Source organism: Cricetulus griseus, chromosome 2, assembly GCF_003668045.3.
Source record: "Cricetulus griseus strain 17A/GY chromosome 2, alternate assembly CriGri-PICRH-1.0, whole genome shotgun sequence".
In the NCBI taxonomy this organism is placed as follows: domain Eukaryota; kingdom Metazoa; phylum Chordata; class Mammalia; order Rodentia; family Cricetidae; genus Cricetulus; species Cricetulus griseus.
Genome location: NC_048595.1, coordinates 5,798,964 through 5,821,255, shown reverse-complemented (window position 1 = coordinate 5,821,255; position 22,292 = coordinate 5,798,964). Strand labels below are relative to the sequence as shown.

Here is a 22,292-nt window from a genome sequence, read left to right as displayed (position 1 = left end):
CCCTAAAGGTTCCTTAACCTTCCCAGCAGCACCAACCAGGGAACAAATGTGCAAAATACGTAGACTATGGAAGATATTTCTCATTCAAACACCATATCATTATCGTTACCTTTATTTATTTAGGGCCAGGTATGGTGGCGTACGCCTTTAGTCCCAGCACTCAGAGCAGAGACAGGTGGATCCCTGAGTTTGAGGCCAGCCTGGTCTTACAGAGCAAGTTCCAGGACAGCAGAACTACACAGAGAAACCCTGATTCAACAAATAAATAAATAAAGATGTACCAATTTAGCGCATTTTCTATAGCTCAGCTATAGCTGGCAGCAGGGATTCAGGGAGCTAAGAGCCTCCACAGTAGTTTGCCAAGGGGAAAGAAGTTTGGAAGCCCAGGATTAACATGACAAGCTGTAGGTGGAGTCTCCATGCATATAAAACTAACCCTGTGCCAGGTCTGACTGGGGCATAGTGAGGGCAAACTCTATAGGTGGAACAGGACAGCCTGGAGCCCTGAGAATAACCATGGGCTTTAATAGCTCTGTGGTGGTTATATGTCTATGCAGTGGTTTAGTCCCTACCTAATCGCAGTCACAGTAGCAGTAGAGTGTCTACACATGAATTCCGTAACCGAGGGGCAACTCTTGAGGTAAAGGGTATGGTGGCTGTGCTGAGGCTCTGGAGGTCCATGCAGGAAGTTAGCCCAGAAAAGTGTGAGTCTATGGTGGCTAACCCTCCAGGGAGCGTGCTGTTCACAACAGGAAGTCTGCAGCAGGAGGGCAGCAGAGAGTTCTAGGATGAGTGAATGAACACACAAAGCACTTAGCAAGTGCAGCAGAGAGTTCCTAGGATGAATGAAAACACAGAGCACTTAGCAAGTGCTCCTGCCATGTTCTGTTGTTTAATGGGCCCAGGGACACCCATCTGGGTGACTAAATTGTGGCTGCCTGTGTTGCTGCCACTGCCACCATGCTTTACACTGAGACCTGAAGGAACCATACAGACTCAGGGAACTTGGAGCCAGGTCTTTGGGCTCAGGACTAGTCTGGTTTGAGCATGTGGCCTAGGACCCTTCCGTGTTGTATCCACACTGATTGTCATGTCCTTAGCCCATAGCCTCACATCAGGGCATGAGACTGGACGGTGCTTTTCTGAAAAAGTCTCTTTTCAAGTTGGACTCAGGGAAACATATCAAATTTGGAGAGAGGGGTCTGTTCCCAGGACCCAGGCTCATAACCGTCTGTAACTTCAGTTTCAGGGTATCCGATACCGTCTTCTGGCACATGCAGGCAAAACACCCATACACAGAAAATAAAGTAACCTACAAAACCCAAAATGTGTTATGAGATAGTTAGAAACATTTGTGGGTGGGTTTAACTGTTCTGAAAAAGTAATTTGCATAATTTTTAAAAGATTTTATTTATTTATTTATTTATTTGTTATGTATACAGTCTTCTGTGTGCATGCCAGCAGAGGGCACCAGATCTCATTCAAGGTGGTTGTAAGCCACCATGCGGTTGCTGGGAATTGAACTCAGGACCTCTGGAAGAACAGTCAGTGCTCTTAACCCCTGAGCCATCTCTCCAGCCCCTGCATATTTTCTTTTATATGGAACTTATAGAAGACATTTTTTGTATTTCAACAAATAAGAGGGACCATTACTTGCTTCTTTACAGTTCTTTGGCGTTTCTGGAACTTTGCCATCTCGCAATAGAGTGTGAATGTAAAAAATAAAATAAAGATTTGACAATAACGAATAAAAAATAGTATTTGTTTATTTGGAGTTTTTGGCATAGGGTTTCACTGTGGCTGGCCTGGAGCTCACGATGTAGACCAGGCTGGCCTCAGACTCATAGAAACCTGACTGTTTCTGCCTCCTAATGTGCTGGGGTTAAAGTTGTGTGTCACCACGCCCATCCCCAAAGGGTAGTGCTTTTTATTGCTATTCAGTTTGCTATGCCGAAACTGTAAGTTAATTAAACTTTAAACTGGATTGAAATAACACTAGCCATTATGGAGTGCCTTTAAACTGGAAACCAAGACCAGGAGCAGTGGTCTCCACCTGGGCACATTGTAGTGCTGTTTTGCCAAAATGGTGTCTCACCAGGAAGGATACCTTCCATTAGTGTGTAAGTGCTTCACAGCAATAGCAAAGGACACACCTTACAGCAGAGTGACAGTGGCTCTCAGAGGCTGTGTCTTAGATTTGGCGTGGGTGATGTTAGTTGATTACCAGGACTATATGCTGCACTGGCACAGGTTGCCACCCAGTGGGCTGTCAGTCAGACAGCTGCAATATAGGTAGCAGGCATGATGCAGCACCCTGTTTAGAAAGGTGTCAGCACTCACTCCTTACCCAGGACCCCTCAGCCTTTCCACTTCTCAAAGAGCATTGGGGAGGTTTTCTTACTGCCTGGCTGATGGGCTCACACTTCTGTGTCTGTCTCTGGGGGTGGGTTGGGAGGGCGACTGTACATTGCTTACTTGTAGATCTGCCTGCTTGTCAGTCCCCTGAGAACCAGGGCGCTATTAACATGAAGTTCTGTGCAGCAAGCAGGGTAGAGCAGAAAGCTGTTTTCACAGTGGGACTCATTTTAATGCCTACAGTGTTTCCTAAACTGTTATGTAAGAAAACCAAGTAGAGAAGTCATGGCGAGTTTCTGACTGTGATCCACTAGTTAAAATTCACCAGAGGGAGTTAATTTTGAAAGCTCTCAGCCAGTGGCTAATGCAGAGGTCTCTCAGACTGGGATGCAGCCTAGCCTCTCTCTTTGGAGGGAACCGTGTGTGCATGTGATCTAGAGGCTTAGGCACACCTGGCCCCCGCAGGACTCACTCTGTCCCATTACTCTTGGGGCTGCTGTCCAGCTGGATGCTCACAGTTCTTCATCGTTGTTATGTTTTAGTTGCAGGGGGTTAAGAATTTTATGTAAAAGACCAACTTGGAAGTGGCTGAGACAAGAATAAACAGTGAGGATGCCCTTTACTTGCCTATTTATAGATAATTTTTGAATACTGAAAGGGGCAGCAACCATCATTGACCTACACATTGCTTTGAATGTTTGCACCCCATCCCATCTCAAGGTTTCCTGTTTATGTATGTCACCTTTGCCCCTCCCTCCCTCCCTCCCTCCCTCCCTCCTCCCTCCCTCCCTCCCTCCCTCCCTCCCTTCCTCCCTCCCTCCATGAATCAAGGACTTGCTGTTGGGTGTCACCTAATTCCCTCCCATCTGAAATGGAAGCCCTGCCTCCTAAAGTCCTGCCCATGGAGCCTGAGGCAGTGCCGCCCTCTCCATGCCAGCACACACACACAGAACTGCAGATGTGCTTGTTGACCAGTGGGACTAACGGTGAGGCTTCTTGTCCAGGCCCAGCTAGCTGTCTCTCAAGGTGGACAGGACAGGAGAGCACAATGGCTGGCTTGTAGGCCGTTTATGTTCTCTCAGCTTGCAGACAGGTTTGCCCAAGCACACAAGGAACCTCTGAACACATTAACCTGTAGGTGAGATTAATGTTACTGCATTTCAGTCTTGTTCTTTTTATTTCTGTAAGTATCTCCATCTCAGGAATGGCTGTGACTGAACAGCCATGTCAGAGTTCTCTGTGAAACACAGCAGTAGGCTGTCTTAGGGCCTCTTGAATACTCTCTCCTTTCAACCCCTTTCCACCTGAGAAGTTTCTAGATAGCTCTGGGTAGATGGGTATATAAAAATAGATGTTCAAGGGGCTGGAGAGATGGCTCAGCGGTTAAGAGCACTGACTGCTCTTCCAGAGGTCCTGAGTTCAATTCCCAGCAACCACATGGTGGCTCACAACCATCCGTTACGAGATCTGGTGCCCTCTTCTGGTGTGCAGATATACATGGAAGCAGAATGTTATATACATAATAAATAAAATCTTAAAAAAAAATAAAAAGAATAGATGTTCAAATCAAACATACACTGATAATAAATCACAAAGAAATGTATTTGAAGGTGAGTTGGTATGCCTCTCATTTTACCATTTATTAGCAGTGAGAACATTTGCATATTAGTGATATGGATGTGCTTGCTTGACATAAAAGAAATCTTGCTTGGATGTTGAGCATCTTTGGGGTTCTTCAGAATTATTCAATATTTAGGTTTTATGACATCAGTGTTGAGAACACAGCTTCACATGAAAACGTAGACAAATGGCAGAAGTATGACTAAGACCTTTTCAGAAACAGCTGGAAACTCTCTTCTAATCCCAAGCCAGGACTCAAAAGCCATCCTTATTAAAAATGTTTTTCTCCTACACTGTTAATATGTGTGTGTCAGTACATCTGTGTTGGGGCTCATGTGGAGACCAGAGGACAGCATGCAGGAGTTCTGTCCTCCGCCAGAGTCCTAGAGATGGAACTCAGGTCGTCAGGCTTACCCACAAGCCTCTTGGCATGCTAAGCCACTTCACCAGCCCTCAAAATGTCCGATTTTAAAGATTTGGTTTTATTTGTGTGTGTGTGTGTGTGTGTGTGCGCACACACATATGCACATGTGTCTGTATGAGTGAAGGCCTCATATCTAAAGGTACCTGTGGAGGCCAGCAGACCATGCCGATCCCTAGAGCTGAGTTACAGGTGGTTGTGAGCTGCTGGTGTGGGTCCTGGGAAGAACAACAAAAGCTCTTAACTTCAAACAGCTCTTTTTTACGAAAGCATTCTCAACACAACGTAATCCAAAGATAGACTAATTTGATACTTAATGAGGAAAATATTAAAAGTCTTTGTTTTCCCTAATTAAGCCATTATTTCCATAAGAGCAGAAAACTTTGTAAGTACAGTAACAACAACACTGCCCTCCATCTTGAATCTGAGCCAAGGTGTTTGGTGTACATTCGTTAGCACTGTGTGGCGTGGTGGCATGCACCGAGTACGAATTTTGTGCTTAGCAGGCTGCAATGAATGGGTGGTGCTGACAGAAACTTGACTGTGTTATTTGAGTTTTTCATTAATTCCTAACTGTAGAATGTTCAGAAACCTTTTACTGATGGCCAGACTTTTCATATTGTGTTTTTAACTTCATGGCCTCAATTACTGTCCACACACACACACACACACACACACACACACACACACACACACACACACCAACCACAATGGGGATCGGGCAGAGCTCCAACTTTAATGGTACTGGATACTTGTAACAAAATTTTTTTTTAGAATTATTTCACGTGAATAAGTGTTTTGCCTATATGTATGTAAGTCCACCATGTGTGTGCCTGGTGCCCTTGAAGTCAGAAGAGGGTGTCAGTTCCCCTGGAACTGGAGTTACAGAGAGCTGTGAGCCTCCATGTGGGTGCTGCAAACCAAACCATCTGTAAAAGCAACAAGTTCTCTTAACCACTGAACCAGCTCTCCAGCCCCTATTCACATTTTCTAAATCTAGGCATTATGTTTTCCCTGTTAGGAACTGAAAAACCTGCATCAAACTCATGAACTGAGTTGGATCATCCAGAATATTCTCTTTGCCATAGATGAGTTAAGTACAAGTTTCTGTTTGGGTTTCATCTGGCTGTGAGGATGCAGAAATAGGAAACAATGTGGTTTTGCTCCCACGCTGCACACTCAGGTTACTTGGAGGTGAAAAATACCAAGGAAACAAGTGCCAACTTCCCAAGAGCCTCAGCACCCACATAAAAGTGGGGTGCTGTCAAGCCCTGGAGCAGAAAGCAGGACTACTTAGCACCTGCATGTGACCCAGTGGGTTTCACAGTTTAAATGCCTGCATCTTTCTCTGTCGCCCTTGGCAACCTGGCATTCTAATGTCTGTGCCATCAGGGACAGAGAAATGATACATAAGAACTTGGAAGGAACAGAACATGGCCATGAACGTAGTGACTGAGCATCCTCTTTGAACAAGTCTGTGGTAATGATTAAATCACTACTGAAACCATGAAGGTCTTCACATGGAAAGGGATGCACAGAGGGAATGGTGCTCACGACTGTAGAGGGCAGTCTCCCATACTGACGGCCAGTTACCCTGTGTGTTCTGAGGGCGTGGCTCTGTTTCCATTTTAGAGGCCACTCTGCATTTCTGGTAAACCACAGGTGAAGTCCTCCTGAGAGGCAGATGTTTGGCTGGTTTTGAGGCCTGTGGCTTTCCATAGAGAAATAACAGCACTGGCCACATGAAGCTTTTACTTCCTCTTTTTTTTTTTTTTTTTTTTTTTTTTGTGTGTGTGTGGGGGGGGGGGCAAGGGCACTTTGTACTTAGCATACATAGATCTCCATTCACCATCAGATGTCAAATTCATATCTCTGGAAGTGTGGTTAGTCTGAGATGTCTGTAAGACAATCTGATAACTGATCATAGATGGCAGCCTTAGGATACAGTGAACATCTTGCAAGAAACTCAGAGCCAGGCGGCAGGAGGCTGTCATGGAGCTTTGCTTAGAAGAAAGCCCAGAACTCTGGAAACACATTTAGAGGCTAAGAATTGGGCCAGGTGATGGCACGAAAACCAGGAGAATCGGTTGTCAGGAATCGTGGAGGTCAGGTCTGCTCTCAGGGCTCAGGCTGGACCCTCCTTCCTGTGGTGGCGATGGTTGGTTTGCTGTGGGGTATTGGGTTTTTGGTGGTTGTTTTTTGTTCCCCCTCCCCTTCTGCTTTACTTTTTAATGCAGGGTCTGATTAGCCAGGGCAGCCTCAGACTATGTACAGAAGAATGGTTGGATTCCTTGTCCTGCCTCCATCTCCCACGTGCTGGGATTGTAGGCAAGCTCCACGGTGCCTGGCTATGGACCCTTCTCCATTTCTTAGTCTTTTCCAGCCCAGCCCCAACGCGTCTCAAAAACTTGGAGGATACCAGTTGCCCAGCACCCTAGGGAGGGGATTCCTGCCTTTGCAGGGTTTACAGACCTACCTCATCAATGAAGTCTCCTACAGATGAGAGAGTGGGCGGGGGGGCTGGCCACAGGACTCCACTCTGGAGGGAGTAGGAGGGATTTGAGTCTGTATTTGAAAAGAACCTTGGAAACTGGCATCCTTAGCAGTCTGCATGGAAAGTGGCGGGGTTGAAGTCAGGGCTCAGGAGCCTCAGCACTGTCCTGCAAATGTTAAAGTTGTTCTTGAAAAGATGTAGCTTTTTTTTTTTTTTTTTTTTTTTTTTGAGGCAGAGTCTCACGAAACCTGTGCTGTTTTAGAATGTGCTGTATAGTTGAGAATAACCTTAAACTTCTGATCCTCTTCCTCCCATCTTCCTAGCACTAGGATTACAAATATGTACTTAGAATCTGTAGTTTTAACAAATTCTTTGGCAGATGCTTGTAATGGGCTGTCTGGTGAGGTTAGTTCCTGGAGGTAGGGCTCAAGGCAATGCCTGAACCTGCGCTGAGTAGGTAGGGAGGAAGGAAGGGCTGAGCAGCCCTTGTCAGGAGAACTGAAGAACTGGCAAGCTGGTGTTAAATGAGCTGGAAAGTGTAGTTTTAGGTAGCCACCAATATAGACTGAATTTCATAGGAAATGTCAGGAAACATAAGGATTTGTGAGGCTGGGGACCTTGGTCTGTTTCTTAACTCTCTGTGCCTCAGCTTCCTTGTCTGTAAAATGGGAGTAGTGGTAGACTTCCTTATGTTGGGGGATGAAGAGATAGATACTTAGTAACTACTATTGGTTTGAATGGTTTTTCTCACTCTCCTGTCACATTGCCCAGATTTTGCAAAGCCAGCCTCTTCCCTCTCTCCTGGTGAATGTGTTGTGTGTCGCTGGGCACTAACCCTACATCTTACCCCACAGTTTGCCATTCCACCCCTAAACTATCTCCCATAGCCCAGTTACTCTTCTCAGAGCCCCCTCCAGCCCTATAAATGCTGCCCCTCCCCTTGGTAACCTGTCCCATGCCCTCCTGCCTTGGTGTGAAGATGCTCTCCACTGCCAAAGGCCACGGTCATTCATGTGGGCTTCCTTGGTGCACAGGTGAGGTACCCCTGCTTCTTTATGCTTGGTCAGGTCCTACCTCAGAGTGTTCTGGAAGGACTCTCCATGCACTTACCTTATCTGCTGAAAGCGAGTCACAGTTTAGTACATGTCCTGGCAGGGTTTTCCAGAGTCCCTCCCAGTGCTAGGTGTTGAGTAAATTATTAAAGTGAGTTCATGACCTCATTTCCTACCAGTGCAGTGTGCCAGCCTCTGCTCTGCTCTGTTCTCTTCCTGGTCCATACTGGGGCTTCCCCAGGGAAAGCTCCTCCTTCAACCCCTGTGTGCCCTCAGCTCCTTAGAGCTCTATGCAGCCGGAATCCTCAGTCTCTTGTCCTTGCAGCTTCCAGAATGTTCCTATGTCCTTCTTGGTCAACTTGAAGTCCAGCTGGAGCCCACCTGGCAGGCTTCTGCTCTTCCTTGTCACTTCCCCTAAGTCGAGCCTCCCCCTCCTAGCTCCACCCACTACCCTTTGTTCCTCCGCTGCTTTCCTTATAGGCCCAAGAGTCATCCATATCTATTTGCTTCTTTGAACTGACTAGAACTCCTTGAGGGCAGAGCTCCTTCTTGTTCTAGTTCTGGCGGAGATGCTGTGCGCAGCTTCGGATGCCTGTTGATTGTATGACTGGTGCAGAAGTCAAGTACCAGGAAGTCACTCTTCGTACCAGAGGAGTGTTTGCTGTTTTCTTGTGTCTCACAGATTGTTCCCACTGAACTGTATCAATTACATTGGAAATTGACAGTGATGAGTCATATCCTAGCAAAGGGAGAAATCGGAACTCGCAGAGCCTGCAGGACTAGAGTAGGAGGTTGCAGATGGGTCTTACAGGCCAGGTTTGGCCCTTCCCAGCGTTTGGCCCGCGGGTCTCTAACACCCGGAGTGGGAGGCCCCTCTTCCCCGGTGGGCAGGTGATTTATTGGCTGGGGCGCTTCCGTGGTGATCACTTGTGAAGTGCAGGCTGATACCCGTGTCTGGCAGGAGCGAACACCTCCGCCGCGGGCCGGAGCGGCCACAGGGGGTGGGCACCGGTGCGGGTTTTGCTGCCTCGCCGTGGGTGTACGGCCTGGCCCGCGTGGGGAGCAAGTTTTGCTGCTGTGGTACCCCGCCCGCAGGGGGACCCCAGAAGGCCGCGGCGGGTGCTCGGCCGCCTGCGGGGCCGGGCTGGGCGGAGCCGAGCGGGCCGCGGCGGCGATCCAGGCCGCTTTTTGCAGCTGCCCGCCGCCGGGCTCGCTGCGCTCCAGCCTCCTCCCCCGGCGCCCTCCGCTCCCCGCGCCCCGCGCCCCGCGCGGCCCCGCCGCGGTCACACGCTGAGCAGCCCGCGGCCGCCTGGCCCTGCGCTTTGTGGAGCCCGGGGACGGGCGCGGCCTCCTTACCTGTGGCTGCGGGTTGCGCTTGGATCGGAGGTGGGGGCGGCTGGTGGAGCTGACCGAAGTGAAAGTCTTCGGACCGGGCGGGCCGGGGGCTCGACCCTAGAGGCTCCGGGGCTCCGGGGCTCGGGGCTGCGGGCTTCGGGTGGGCTTTCGTGGTCAGGGAAGGGGACGAGGGCCGGAGCTGCCCGAGACACTTCTGCGAAGGCAGCCGCTTCCGCGGGTGGAAAGCGGGCTGTTTGTTGTTTGCACCTTCGTGCAGCCCATGGTGTCAGGAGGCCGCCCTAGCTCTGCTTGCCTTGCCCGAAATGCGCGGTGCAGCACTGCTGTGGTCCCCCGCAGGCCGGGGGCTGCCCTGCCCTGCCCTGCCAGCAGGTCCCAGCTGTGCCGCGGAGAGCCTCCAGCCTGGCTAATATTCCCGAGCTCAGAGTTTTCTGCGGTTGCTATTCTGCTGATTGCAGATATCTTTGCTTTGCTGACATCCTGTTTTGGTTTTGGTTTTTACGTCTCACTTGTTTCTTTTTTATCACAGAAACGCTTCGTTAAGGGGCTCCGGCAGTACGGCAAGAACTTCTTCAGAATCAGAAAGGAGCTGCTTCCCAATAAGGAAACCGTGAGTACAATCGGACTTTATGTAACTTGGCTTTTTCCTCTTTGCTCTGCTCATGCTGCTTCTCCGCATCTGAGCTTAGGAAATGGTTCCTTTAACCCCGCGCTGTGCCCGACTCAGGCTGCCTTCAGATTCCGTGCGCTCTGCTTCCTCGACTCCTTCAGCTGGTGGTTTTCAGATAGCAGAGTGACATATTGTGCTTATCCTCCTGAAGAACGCTTTGTAACTGGAAGAACAGAGTTAGCTGGGGGAAGGGACCGCTGGAGAGTCACATCTAATTTTAAATCCAGTGGCTGGAATAGGAAATGGTATTTTATCGCTACTTTGGATTTGGTAATTATCAAAAGTCATCGACCAAGCCAGAGGATAGAATTGAGAGGTTTATGGAATTCTACTGGGACCCCCCCCCCCTTATTTAATGTTGCTGTGTTTTAGAAAAATACTTTTAAATCTTTGCTATCCCAGCTTTAAATGTTTGCACTTTGTGGTGAAAAACGGTTTTTATTAGTTGCTTAATGGGAGCTTTAAAAAATGCCTTTGCTGTTTCAAAAGCTGAGGCTCCTGATGAACTTGTAGTGAAGAGTTCCCTGAAGGCAAGCTGTTAGGCCCAGGCTCTGTACCTGGAATTCCTGCCTCCTGGAAGGTGGGGGAGGACCACCCACCTCACCAGGCTGGTGGCTTCAGGCTTGACCTAGTAACCGGAAGTACCTCCGACCTGGGAGGGGGAAGGTTGTGATTGATACTTAATCTGGCCACACTTGGGCTTTTGGGAAGAGAGGGGTGAATCCATTAGTCTAGTGGGTGTTAGGGTTTTGTTATATATATATAACAAATATATATATATATATATATATATTGCTCACTGATTTCCTCTTTTAAAAATGAAGTTTTTCTGGGCACACAATGTAGAGTACATGTAGGCTCCTGATAACTGTTATTAACAGGAAGAAAGGTTCTGAGATTCCAAGTATATCCCAGTAAACTGATGACTCCAGTCAGTGGTAACTAAATTAAAACTGAATCATTATTGTGCATCTAAATGTGCTGAGATGGGCCTTCAGAATACCTTTGAAAAACCCAAACTATGGGTAGGCATTATTTTAATGTATTTTATGTGGAAGTGATCTGCATTTCTCACTCTTTCTAGAAGAGGTTTGGAAGAGATTTTGCTAATGAAGAGCAGCAGTGATGTAGGATCTTCCTTAAGTTTTCTAGGGATTTCATGTTTTTTCTAAATTTATTACATAGTTTTAAAAATTAAAGTAGCCTGACTCAAATGTAGCAGTTTTGTTTGGGAAAAGAGTTAGGGAGTGGATGGGCTTGAAGTTGACAGCCCAATCTTAACCTGTCAGCTCACATCTTTTTGGTTACAGGTGCTGGGATTGGGCCTTTAGCTATTTTCTCAGCCTTCCTGCCCTTAGCTTTTATCTGTCCCTTTTATCTGCTGAAAGTTGCAAAGCGTAAAGATCTGATAAAAGAAATCTTGACAATCATTTTATCTTGATGCTTTGAAAAAAAAGTAGTACACTCTAGAATTAACCCAAAACCTTACAAAGGGGTGGGAGTTGGTGCTGGGGTCAACTCAGGGTCTTGTGCTTGCTAGTCAACATTGGAAACACCAGACAGTTTTATCTCCTTAGGTGAAACAGACCTGACTGACCTTTAACCTCTTGCTGAGTTGCTCACCTGTTTTCCTAATTAGAAAGTCAGATTCTCCTAGTCTAATCTGTTCTCTTCTTGGTTGCCCTTATCAAATGGCTGATTCAGTGACAGCTTCTCCCCTCAGGCTGCTCTGGCAGGCCAGTCCTGTGAGGTGATTTTTCTGGTCATCATTCCAGAGACATTTTCCTTCTCTGTTATGGCTGTCTTCTCTTCTCTACACTGTTCCTTCCTGGTTTCACTAGAGGACAGCAGACTTGCTCTGCAGCCTTGGAGGACCCCTGCAAGTACCCTTGGGTCCCACTCATCATCTGATTGCATGGGAGGAGCTTGATAGTGGGGCAAATCTGTGATTGTTCTAATCAGCGGGGCGAGGCTTGTCTTGTATTTTCCTTAGCTATCGACCTAGCCAGGCTAATCATTACAGCCCAGTGAGAGGGAGGGCAAAGGTCGCATTTCATTTTTGCTGCAGAAGATGAGGAATTTTGAAGGTGCCAGTATTCCAGAGCTTCCTTGATAAAAATCTTATGGTTATGAACCTTTTTATAGAAAATTCTTGTAACCTAGATGCTTTCCCACATTTTTCTTCTATTGGGTTATTAACTTGCTTCTTTGCTATTCTCAGATGACTTGAAACATCAGAAGGGCATTAGCATCCGAAAGAGCCATGACTGACTGGGCTTTGGAGCAGGGTCAGCAGACCTGTGTTCTGTTGCTGGCCCTTCGGTGACTAGAGCACCTAATCCCTCCTGACAGTGTTTTCTACCTTAGCTTGGTGCTCTTGACAAGTTACTGGAAAGTTACTGTTTCTGAATGGTGTTTCTTTGCATGAGACAGATGCTCTTAGCCTTTAAAAAAAAGGTGGGTGAGTGGGACAGCCTGGGTAGATGGCTCAGTGGTTAAGAGCACTTGCTGCTCTGGCGTGACCAGAGTTCACTTCCCAGCACCCACATCAGGTGGCTTCTTATTATTATTCTTTTTGGTTTTTTGAGACAGGGTTTCTCTGCCTAACTGCCCAGGCTGTCCTGGAACTTGCTCTGTAGACCAGGCTGGCCTTGAGCTCACAGAGATCCGCCTGCTTCTGCCTCCCGAGTGCTGGGATTAAAGGCATGAGACACCACCAGCTATGTTTTTTTTTTTTTGTTTTGTTTTTTTTTTTTAGGTTATTTTATTTTGTGTGTGCATGAGTGTTTTGCATGAATGTGTGTCTGCAGTGCATGGATGCCTGGAACCTGCAGAGGTCGGAAGAGGGCATTGGATCACCTAGAACTAGAATTACAGACAGCTGTGAGCCACCACCCTGTTCTCAGCAAAAGCAGCAAGTGTCCTTAATCTCAAAGCCACTTCTCCAGCTTCATAAATAAAAATAATATTGTTTTTGTTTTTGAGACAGGGTTTCTCTGTGTAAAAGTCCTGGCTGTCCTGGAACTCACTTTGTAGACCAGGCTGGCTTTAAACTCACAAAGATACTCCTGCCTCTGCCTCCTGAGTTCTGCGATTAAAGGCGTGTGCCACCACCTGGCAATAGAAACAATTAAAAAAAAATCTCTAAAGCTGGTGGTGGTGCACGCCTTTAGTCCCAGTACTGGGAGGCAGAGGCAGGAGGATCTCTGTAGGCTTCAGGCATGTTATTGAGTCTCCTGCCTTTTGATTCCTGTGAGATGGGGTGATAACGCCAAAGACTTAGAACTTCCACGAGAATTTAAATGAGATGGTGTCTATTAAGAGTATATAAAAATGGTTTCTTAACCTGTTACCCTCTGTTGACAACAATGAGTCTCTGTGTGCATGTGCATGCTTGCTAGGGATCAAACCTGGACCTGGATGTACAAGTGTCTACCTCTCAACTCTGTGCTTTCGAGTGCCCGGGGCTTCTGTTCTAGAGCTGTTTTCACCAATCACCTGTCCATTCACTTGAGTTAATTTTGGAAAGGTGGAGAGGAGTACCGGGTGGGAACAGATCTCTTTACCTTTGGAGTTTTCCTCCCATTTGTTGTTGTCAAAGAGCGTGCCTGTGGCGTGGACATCGGCAGCTTTCCTAGTGTTTTTGGTTTCTGGTGTTTATTATACAGGCGCTAGGTCTGGCTTTCCTCTGAATGCTGCTGCCCACTGACATGGGAATAGTGGCTGTGATTACGGAAGACCAACTGTTTATGGAGGATTAGTTGAATGAGTATTACATGTCAACCTCATGGCACCCAAGAGAATAACTACATGTCAGATCTTTTTAGCTGTGCAGATACCCAGTTCTTCCTCGTTCCCCATTTGCCTTTCTTTAATATACATATAAAATGTATGATTGGTAGTAGATAAAATAACCAGGAATGGGCACAGTATCTCACATTGACTGTGACTGCCCAGTGATCTTTCAACTGATGACACTGGATTTTGGGGCGTTAGTGCATCTGTGTAAATACTGCCAATACTCAAATACTTCTGGGAAGACAGGGCCAGTCTGTCTGTCCTACATGGGATCTCATTCCAGGATGTTAAGAATTTGCCGTCCTTCAAGCCAGGCCTCTCAATTCTCTAAGTGCTCTCTCTTTGTCATTGGCAGATGAATTACATGACCATTGGCCTTTGATGTTAAAATAATAACTAGGTCCATAGACTCAAATCCTGACCACCCACAGGGAGCCCATCTTATAATACAGGTTCCAGAATAACTTGTTTTTTCACATACATTGCATTTCTTACAAAATCTCGAGATGGTTATTCAGGGTATGATGATGTGTCTCTCTCTTCAAGCTGCAAACATGGCTGTTTTATTGGGATGCAAGATTGGCATCCAGGTGGTTGTCCTTTTTAAGGCTCTGTATACAGCTCTGCCTGCTGTTGCCAGCAGTGGAGTGTGAGCAGGAGCGCCCTCACCAGCCCAGAACAGTGGCTCCTGTCTCAGATGCAGTGCAGATGAGCTAGAAGACAGTTTGGTCTGGACTAGCTCTATAGGGAAGAGGCCCCCTAGAGAAGTGGCCTGTGGAGAGAGGGAATATGTGGAGTGCTTGTTTTGTGTGCCTTTCTTATCTGTAGTCTTAGTTTTGAGCCACCACCCCAGTAAAGCTAATGTTAAGCTAATGTTATTTATAAGTGCAGGTGGTAGTCTGCAAATGTTACCATACTGGATCTCATTTTCACTCCCCTCTTTCAATGAGAAACATTGTATCATGAGTGAAGACAAAGAAGAGACAATTGTAAAAGCCGCACCATTAGGGATGAGCTTATACACAGATGGTTGTGTGAGCTGATGCTGGCGGGGGACCTGAGCCAAAATTAGAGCTCACAGATTTTGGGTTGTCCAGTGAAGGGACAGCTAGTTTTTATTAACCTTGTGTGAAAAGTTTCTGATTTGCCAGGTAGCATGACAGTCAGCGATGTTTCTAGGGGCAAATTCTCCTGACTTCGAAACTGCTCTGGGAGTTATGTCATCAGGCAGAATGACCTCTATCAGCATGTGTTCCCGAATGGGAGAAAGCAGAATCAAAGTTCTGTTAACATCAAGAGTGTAAAAATTACTACAGTGTTCAGATTATAACCTTAGGTAAACAACTGTAGTGCTTAACCTTACATAAGAAAGTATGGGCTTCCTGATTGGGTTGATACTGAGAACGGTGTTAACTGCTTCAAGGCTAGCGCCTATGGGAAGTGCGGGCTCTCGGGCCTCTTGTCCATGCCTGCTTAGCCCAGATGGGTGTTTTGTTGCTAGAATGGGAATTTGGGTGATCAAGTGTTTGATAAAAGTTTAAGAACTACTTATTCAAGCCTCAAAATACTAAGCTTCCAAGGTATATTCATTCTTTTTTTTTAACACTTATTTCACTCTGTGTGAATGTTTTATCTGCATGCACATCTGTACACTGTGCGTGTAGTGCTGGTGAAGGCCAGGGCAGGGGTTTTTGGAACTAGAGTTACATGTGGGCGCACACACACACACACACGCACGCACGCACGCACGCACGCACGCACGCACGCACACACACACGCATGCACACACACAAAACTAAATATGAAAAGAAAAAGAAACACAGTTGTAACTCCTTATTTTATATTTTAAAAATCTTACCCTCTGGGTGGTGGTGGTACACGCCTTTAATCCCAGAACCCTGGAGGCAGAGGCAGGAGGATCTCCATGAGTTCAAGGCCAGCCTGGTCTACACAGTGAGATCTAGGACAGCCAGGGCTACACAGAAAACTCCTGTTTCAAAACAACAAAAGCAAAACAGAACAAAAACAAAACAGCAAAATCTTACCCTTCAGGTGTTGCTTTCTCTCACCAGTATCCCTAGCATAGGAAGAACCGTGAGTTGAGTGCTCTTGAGGATTGATAAACTGGGGAGCTGGAGTGCCTGCGGCTTAGGAGCCTAGCTGTTCTCCGAATGAATGGCTCATGCTCGCTGTGGTTTCCCAGCTGAGGCTCTGCATTTCCGGGGCGAGTATACTGTGGTGCTGCAGCAGGGCTCCAGTGTAGCTGAGGCCCGAGTCTGTCTGTTATTTTAGGGTTTTGCCTTATAGCACAGATGGCCTTGAATTAGAGACCCTCTTGCTTTACTTTCTGGAGTGCTGGGATTGCAGGTGTAGGGAACCATGCCAACAGGCACTGTTTTAACTAAGGTGGTCTAAGAGGGCGTGGCTGAAGCAGGTTTGTGATTTTCATGGAGGAAACTTGGTGCCAGTGTTGAAGAGAAAAGGCAGTTTTTAAAGCAGAGGTGAGGCGTTGGACCTTTGCTCTCCTCATCCTGTGTGTGGTCTTCTCCTATATGTTCAAACTGACAGAAGGGCACAAGAGTACTCTAGTACATTGTTTGTAGAAACTGCGTTTGTAATGGACTTTTAAAAACCGTGTGTGTGTGTGTGTGTGTGTGTGTGTGTGTGTGTGTGTGTGTGTGTGAGCCCACATGTAACTCTAGTTCCAAAGACCCCTGCCCTGGCCTTCACCAGCACTACACACACAGTGTACAGATGTGCATGCAGATAAAGCATTCACATACAGAGAAATAAGTGTTAAAAAAAAAAGAATGTGTGTGCGTGCGTGCGTGTGTGCGGTGCGTGTGTGCGTGTGTGTGTGGGGGGGGGGTGGTGTGTGTGTGTGTGTGCGTGTGCGTGTGTGTGTGGGGGTGTGTGTGGTGTGTGTGTGTGTGTGTGCGTGCGTGCGTGCGTGCGGTGCGTGTGTGCGTGTGTGTGGGGGGGTGGTGTGTGTGTGTGTGCGCGCGTGTGTGCGTGTGTGTGGGGGTGTGTGTGTGTGTGTGTGTGTGTCCGTGTGTGTGTGGGGGTGTGTGTGGTGTGTGTGTGTGTGTGTGTGTGCGCGTGCGCACGCGCGCGCGTGCGATTGAGCACATGCCCTGGTGTGTGAGGTCAGAGGACTACTTTTAGTAGTGAGCTCTTCCCTCCCACCCTCTAGGTTCCGGGAGTCAAGCTCAGATCGCCAGTCTTGGCAATCAGTGCTTTATGCACTGAGCCATCTCGCTGGCCCTGCTTTGAGCTTTACAAGGTGCCAAGGGTTCAAATGCTGCCTATAAGGATCTGTCATTCCCTATGTTGTAGGTTTATATTATATTATATTGAAAATTATAATCCTTAAATAATTGGCTCTTGTTTGTTTGTTTTTGAGAGGGTTTCTCTGTGACCTAGATCTGGCTGTCCTGGAACTCACTCTGTAGACCAGGCTGGCCTTGAACTCACAGAGATCAGGCCTGCCTCTGCCTCCAGAGTGCTGGGATTAAAGGTGTGTGACACCATCCTGATCGGTTCATTTTAATCTTACTCTAAGTTATTCCCATGAGTGACACTTAGAAAATTACAATAGCAGTAAACTACCTTGTTTGGAGAAGTAAGGATATACACTTAATGGAAAAACCAGCTCCAAAGTAAAACAGCATTCTGTTCATGTCATCTGAAAACCACTGTGCTGTGTGACTAGAAAAATGAATAGGGCAGACCTTTTCTCTGGGATGATTTAGTTTTTTAAAAAGAGGGGTGTGTGTGTGTGTGTGTGTGTTTGTGTGTGTGTGTGTGTGTGTGTGTGTTGCGCAAGTATACATGCATGCATGCATTCATACAACCAAGGGTACACACATACTGCACCATGCCGTGGCAGTCAGAAAACAAGTTGTATGTCTGGCCTAAGGTCTGTCCGTGCTGTGTAAACCAGGGTAGCCAACCTTTGAACTTCCCAGATTCTCCTGTCTTGCCTCTGCAGTAAGGACATGCTGGGACAGCACACTGCTCTACATGGATGGCATTAGGGGACTTTTAACTCAGCCCCCCCCCCCCATATTTAAATGACAGTCACTTTACCCACTGAGCCATCTCTTCAGCTCCTCTAAAGAATTTTGTTTGTGGATGTTTTATTTGGCTGAAGATTGGGCCAGGCCCCTGCAGCGTGCTAGACATGGATTTAGCCACAGAGCTGCGCTCTGTCGATGGGGCACTAGGTCTCAGAACTGCACTTTCCTGATTTTGTCTTTGACTTTGGAAACGGGATTGTTCTGTTGCTGTCCTCAGGCCATCTGAACTGTGGGGTCGTAATCTCTGAGGATTGGACATCAAGATTTATGCACCGCTACAGCTGGCAAAGTTGGGAGTTCAGGCAGCTTTGGTTCAGTTCAAGGCCTGTGCTGTGTGAGTGGGAGGTGAGGGTGAGCCTGTCTTCATAGAGCTCTCTGCTGAAGGCCAGCTGCGCTTGGTGCTTCTTGAAAACACCGGCATTGTTAACTTGCTGGAATCACAGGGCTCTGGGGCCTTGCACATCCTTTCCTTAACTCGCCCATCTGTCCAGCAGAAGTGTGTCCTTTAATTTTTTTTACTTTAAAATTTTTAATAAAATTTATAGTCTTAAGACTTACTTCTTGCTGGGCGGTGGCACATATCTTTAATCTCAACACTCAGGAGACAGAGACAGGAAGGTCTCTTGAGTTCAAAGCCAGCCTGGTCTACCAAGTGAGTTCCAGGATAGCCAGTGCCACACTGAGAAACCCTGCCTCAAAAACAAAAAGGGGAAAAAAAAAAAAGACTTATATTCCTCTTAATGGATTTCCATTGTGTATACACGTATGAATTTACATACAAGGAATATTTATATAGACAGAGTGTGATGATCTGTCAGTAGCCTTGTGCAAGTGCATGTTTACCTGCTGGTTTTAAGACCATGGAAACCTAGATGCCCAAGGCCTTCCACTGTGTAGAGTGGACAGAGTGCCTTTAACTTTGTATCCACAGCAGCAAGACTCAGACCTAGACTCACTGTGCACAGAGATTCTGTGTTCCAGATTATAGGATTGGAAACCATGATTTATTTTTCTCAGTAGGTAGAGTGGGCAAATCAAGAATTAAAACGTTGTCTTTAGCTGTAGAATAAACCAATAGCCAATTTCTGCTCGCCTTTCAAATAGGTGAGCAAAGTGTGCGTGCATACTGGTGCTAGCTGTGCTCGCTCCTGTGACTGTGCACATGGAGGTGTGGGGTTCTCTGCTTCCTTGCTGTGATGGTTTTCTTCTCTTCATCTCTGTGACTCACCATCACATGCTATTTTATTATCTTGAAAACAGCCTCTGGAATTTTTTATCCTCTGTTTTTGCTGTGTGAGTGGAAAACCACTGAAGTTGTTCTGAACAATATTTAAATGAAGACTTTCTTCAGGGACACTTACCTATTTTTGGCTTTTTCAGTTGTCTCTTTGTTCCTATTTGCAAGGTTTGGATTGCAAGGTTAAGAATTGGTGACTGCCTAAGGCAAACGTAGGCCTAGTTGCCTTGGTGATTATTGATGGCGGATGCCTCCCGAGATCAGAATTTGGTTTTGTTTTGGAAATGTGCTAGTGAAGTATATTGAGCAGATTGGTTTGCTGGTCCAGCTGCTTGAGAGCTAAGATGACCAAGACTCAAGGAAGCCACATAATCTCAGGTGTCCCTGCCACCTTCTGTGCTGAGTGAGACTAACCTAAGAAATGGGAGGGAGGTCCTTGCTGCAGAGCAGCATGGTTTCTTGCCCACGTCCTCACCTTCATGTGTTTTACGAGAAAGACAGGAGACTTCTTTCTGGCTAGTGGGAGATAATTTTAGGGCGAGGATGGCAAGGGGTGAGTGCCCTGGTCTCCTCCCTCGCATCCTACCCCTCCCTGTTGAGCACAGGGCTTCTTCACTTGTTTGGAGGTCTTCAAAACAGAGCTCTCCTGGCTTTGTGTTCACTGGCTTTCTTGTGCTGCTCTCTGTCCCAGCCCAGCCCACACTCACAGCAAGAATCATTCTTATAGCACACATAACCTTTCAACCAAAAGTTATCGCTTATAACAAGAGTGAACTTCTTTGCTTTTATTTTGAAAAGTCCTCCCTGTTGTTTAATGTGGAGGGTATCGTGCTGAAAGCCTGTTCCAAGTAGGCATTTGTGCATCCCAGAGGAACTTTTGATTTATTTCCTTAACTCTGCCCTCCTTTCTCTGTGGTTCAGAAACCTTTAATGATGTGTGAAGCTTGGAGACTTCAGTGCAGAACAGTAGTGGTTTTAAGGACCCTTCCCACCATATAAAAGGCCTGCCAGGTTCCACATGCTGGGTTTTCACTCCCTGGAAAGCTAACCTCTTACAGATTTTTGCTTGTACGGCAGGGCATCCTGGATTGGGGCCTTGATAATGCTTTTGTGAAATATTTTTTCCTCTTTTTCTCCCTCCCTTTGAAAAATTGTAATGAAAATTCCGGGCTCGTGGCCAGCCTGTGGGATGTGATACAGTAGGAATGTTTCTGGTGCCCTTTGTTACTGCTCGGCTTTGATTAAGTTTGTTTCCAGTAAGTTTGACCCTGCTCCCCCCTTGCCCCGCCTGCTCCTTGTAGCTGAGGAGGCTGATGGAGCCAAGGTTAAGCATGGTGTTGTGCAAGCTTCCGAGTGAGGCCTAGTGGACTTCCTGTGCCAGGCAAGAGGAGCAAGGGAGAAGCATGTCTCCACACGTGACTGACGTCTCCCTCTCTTGGCTGCCTTGTGTCTCTCAGTACGGGAGGTCATGAGCTGTGTGGAAGCTGTGTAGCTTTCCCTCCTCTGTTGCTTCTGCTCAAGGTGTTCCAGGAAACCACTGTACAACATATTCTTTGTTTCTTTTAAAAATTGTGACACACTAGGATGTGTGTCACAGCCTCTAGCTGTAAGAGACCTCTGCCTTTTGAGTGCTGGGATTATTGGTGCAGGCCCCCTCCACAGGAGGCTGTACAGCTTGTCTTGAGGTTGTGTTGGTTAAGTAAGTTAAGATCATGCTGTACAACCTCTGGGACTCTGCCAGGTGTGGGAGGAGGATCCCAGAGCAGCAATGAGCAAACAGTGCTGCTCCTTTGATCTTCTGTGGCTCTCCATTTCAAAAGAAAGAGGTGGTTGCAGCTTTAGAATTTTTTTTTTAAAATATTGCTTTGACCTCATATTTATAGCCCTTTTCATCCTAGCAACAGAACCCTTCCCAGAAAGCATTTTCCCAGTCCTCTTGATGCACAGAGAGTGAGACCAAGGTGCCCTGGTGCTGGGTGTACGTGCAGGGGCCCATCCCAGTCTGATACTGACCTATAAGCTAGCAGAGGACATTGTGATAAAACAGTCTCCTAGGAAAACAGTGACCCCACTTCCTTCCGGACTAGGTCCCGAAGGCTGTCACAAACGGATCATATGAAGACCAGCACAGCTCTGTGGTCCTAAAGTCTATGAAAGATATGCAAATCACCAGACAGAAATTGGTGTGTTTTATTCTTCTCCTGTTCTTTTAAGGCTGGGTCTCATTTTCTCAGCTATTCTGGAAGCAGGAAACCCCAGAATACTCTTGTCTACCCCACTCCGCTCAGAGTTAGGCTTACATATGTTCATTGGGTACCCAACTTGGTTGCTGGGATCTGAACTCCAGTCCTCGTGATTGTGCAACACGTACTTTAACAAACACTGAGGCCTTTCCAAGGGAAAATATGTGGGATGAGACGTGTTATTTGGGAGTGTTTTGTTGTTTATTTGTGGAGTTTTGTTTGTTTGAGACAGGATGCTTTTGTGGGGCAGGGGCTGGGGTAGTCTTGCCAATGTTTTTCTGTGTGGCCCTGGCTGTCCTTTAACTCACTCTGTAGACATCCAACTCACAGAGATATGCCTGCCTCTGCCTCCAAATGTTGGGACTAAAGGCGCCACCACTGCCTCACTGAGGCAGGGTCTTTTTTTTCCCCAAGACAGGGGCTTTGGAGGCTGTCCTGGAACTAGCTCTCGTAGACCAGGCTGGTCTTGAATCACAGATCCGCCTGCCTCTGCCTCCCGAGTGCTGGGATTAAAGGTGGGCTCCACCAACGCCCTGTAGGCAGGGTTTTATGTAGCTTATTCTGACCTCAAACCTGCAGGTGACCTTTTATGTTAGCTACTTGTCTTGCTGTGACAGAATACCTGATGAAGGCAACTTTAAGGCAAGAGGGGTTTATTTTTGACTCACAGCTCAAGGATACAGAACTTCATGGAAGGGAGGTTGGAAGAGAGGCGCTTGAGGCAGGTGTGTCCACCGTCAGGAAGCAGAGAGAGATGAATTCTGCTGCCCAGCTGACTTCCTCTCTTTACCCTGTCCTGGCCCCTAGTCCATGGCACGGTGCCACCCACAGGAAAGTGGGTCTTCCACTGTGGTTACTCTAACCTAGACAGTCTGTCATGGGCGTGCCAGTCAGTGTAAACTGTCACAGCTTGAACTGTTCTGCCTCCGCTTCCCGCGTGTTATTATTGCAGACAGTGCCGTTTGCTGCA

At 47.1% G+C, this 22,292-nt stretch overlaps 1 protein-coding gene and 1 long non-coding RNA gene across 9 annotated transcripts in view; one reads left to right on the top strand and one right to left on the bottom strand.

Moving 5' to 3' along the window:
* The window catches only part of Rere (arginine-glutamic acid dipeptide repeats), a 329,883-nt gene that overhangs the window by 270,070 nt on the left and 37,521 nt on the right, over positions 1–22,292 (top strand). For all 8 annotated transcript variants that reach the window (XM_035439391.1, XM_035439389.1, XM_035439396.1 and 5 more), the window contains one exon: positions 9,825–9,905. In XM_035439391.1, the coding sequence (XP_035295282.1) occupies positions 9,825–9,905 (81 nt within the window). The remainder of the gene's footprint in view (positions 1–9,824; positions 9,906–22,292) is intronic.
* LOC113830816 lies at positions 3,959–9,102 on the bottom strand. The gene is made up of 2 exons (XR_003481843.2): positions 8,001–9,102; positions 3,959–7,056 (listed from the first exon to the last, which is right to left on the bottom strand). It is a non-coding gene; the product is annotated as an uncharacterized LOC113830816 (long non-coding RNA).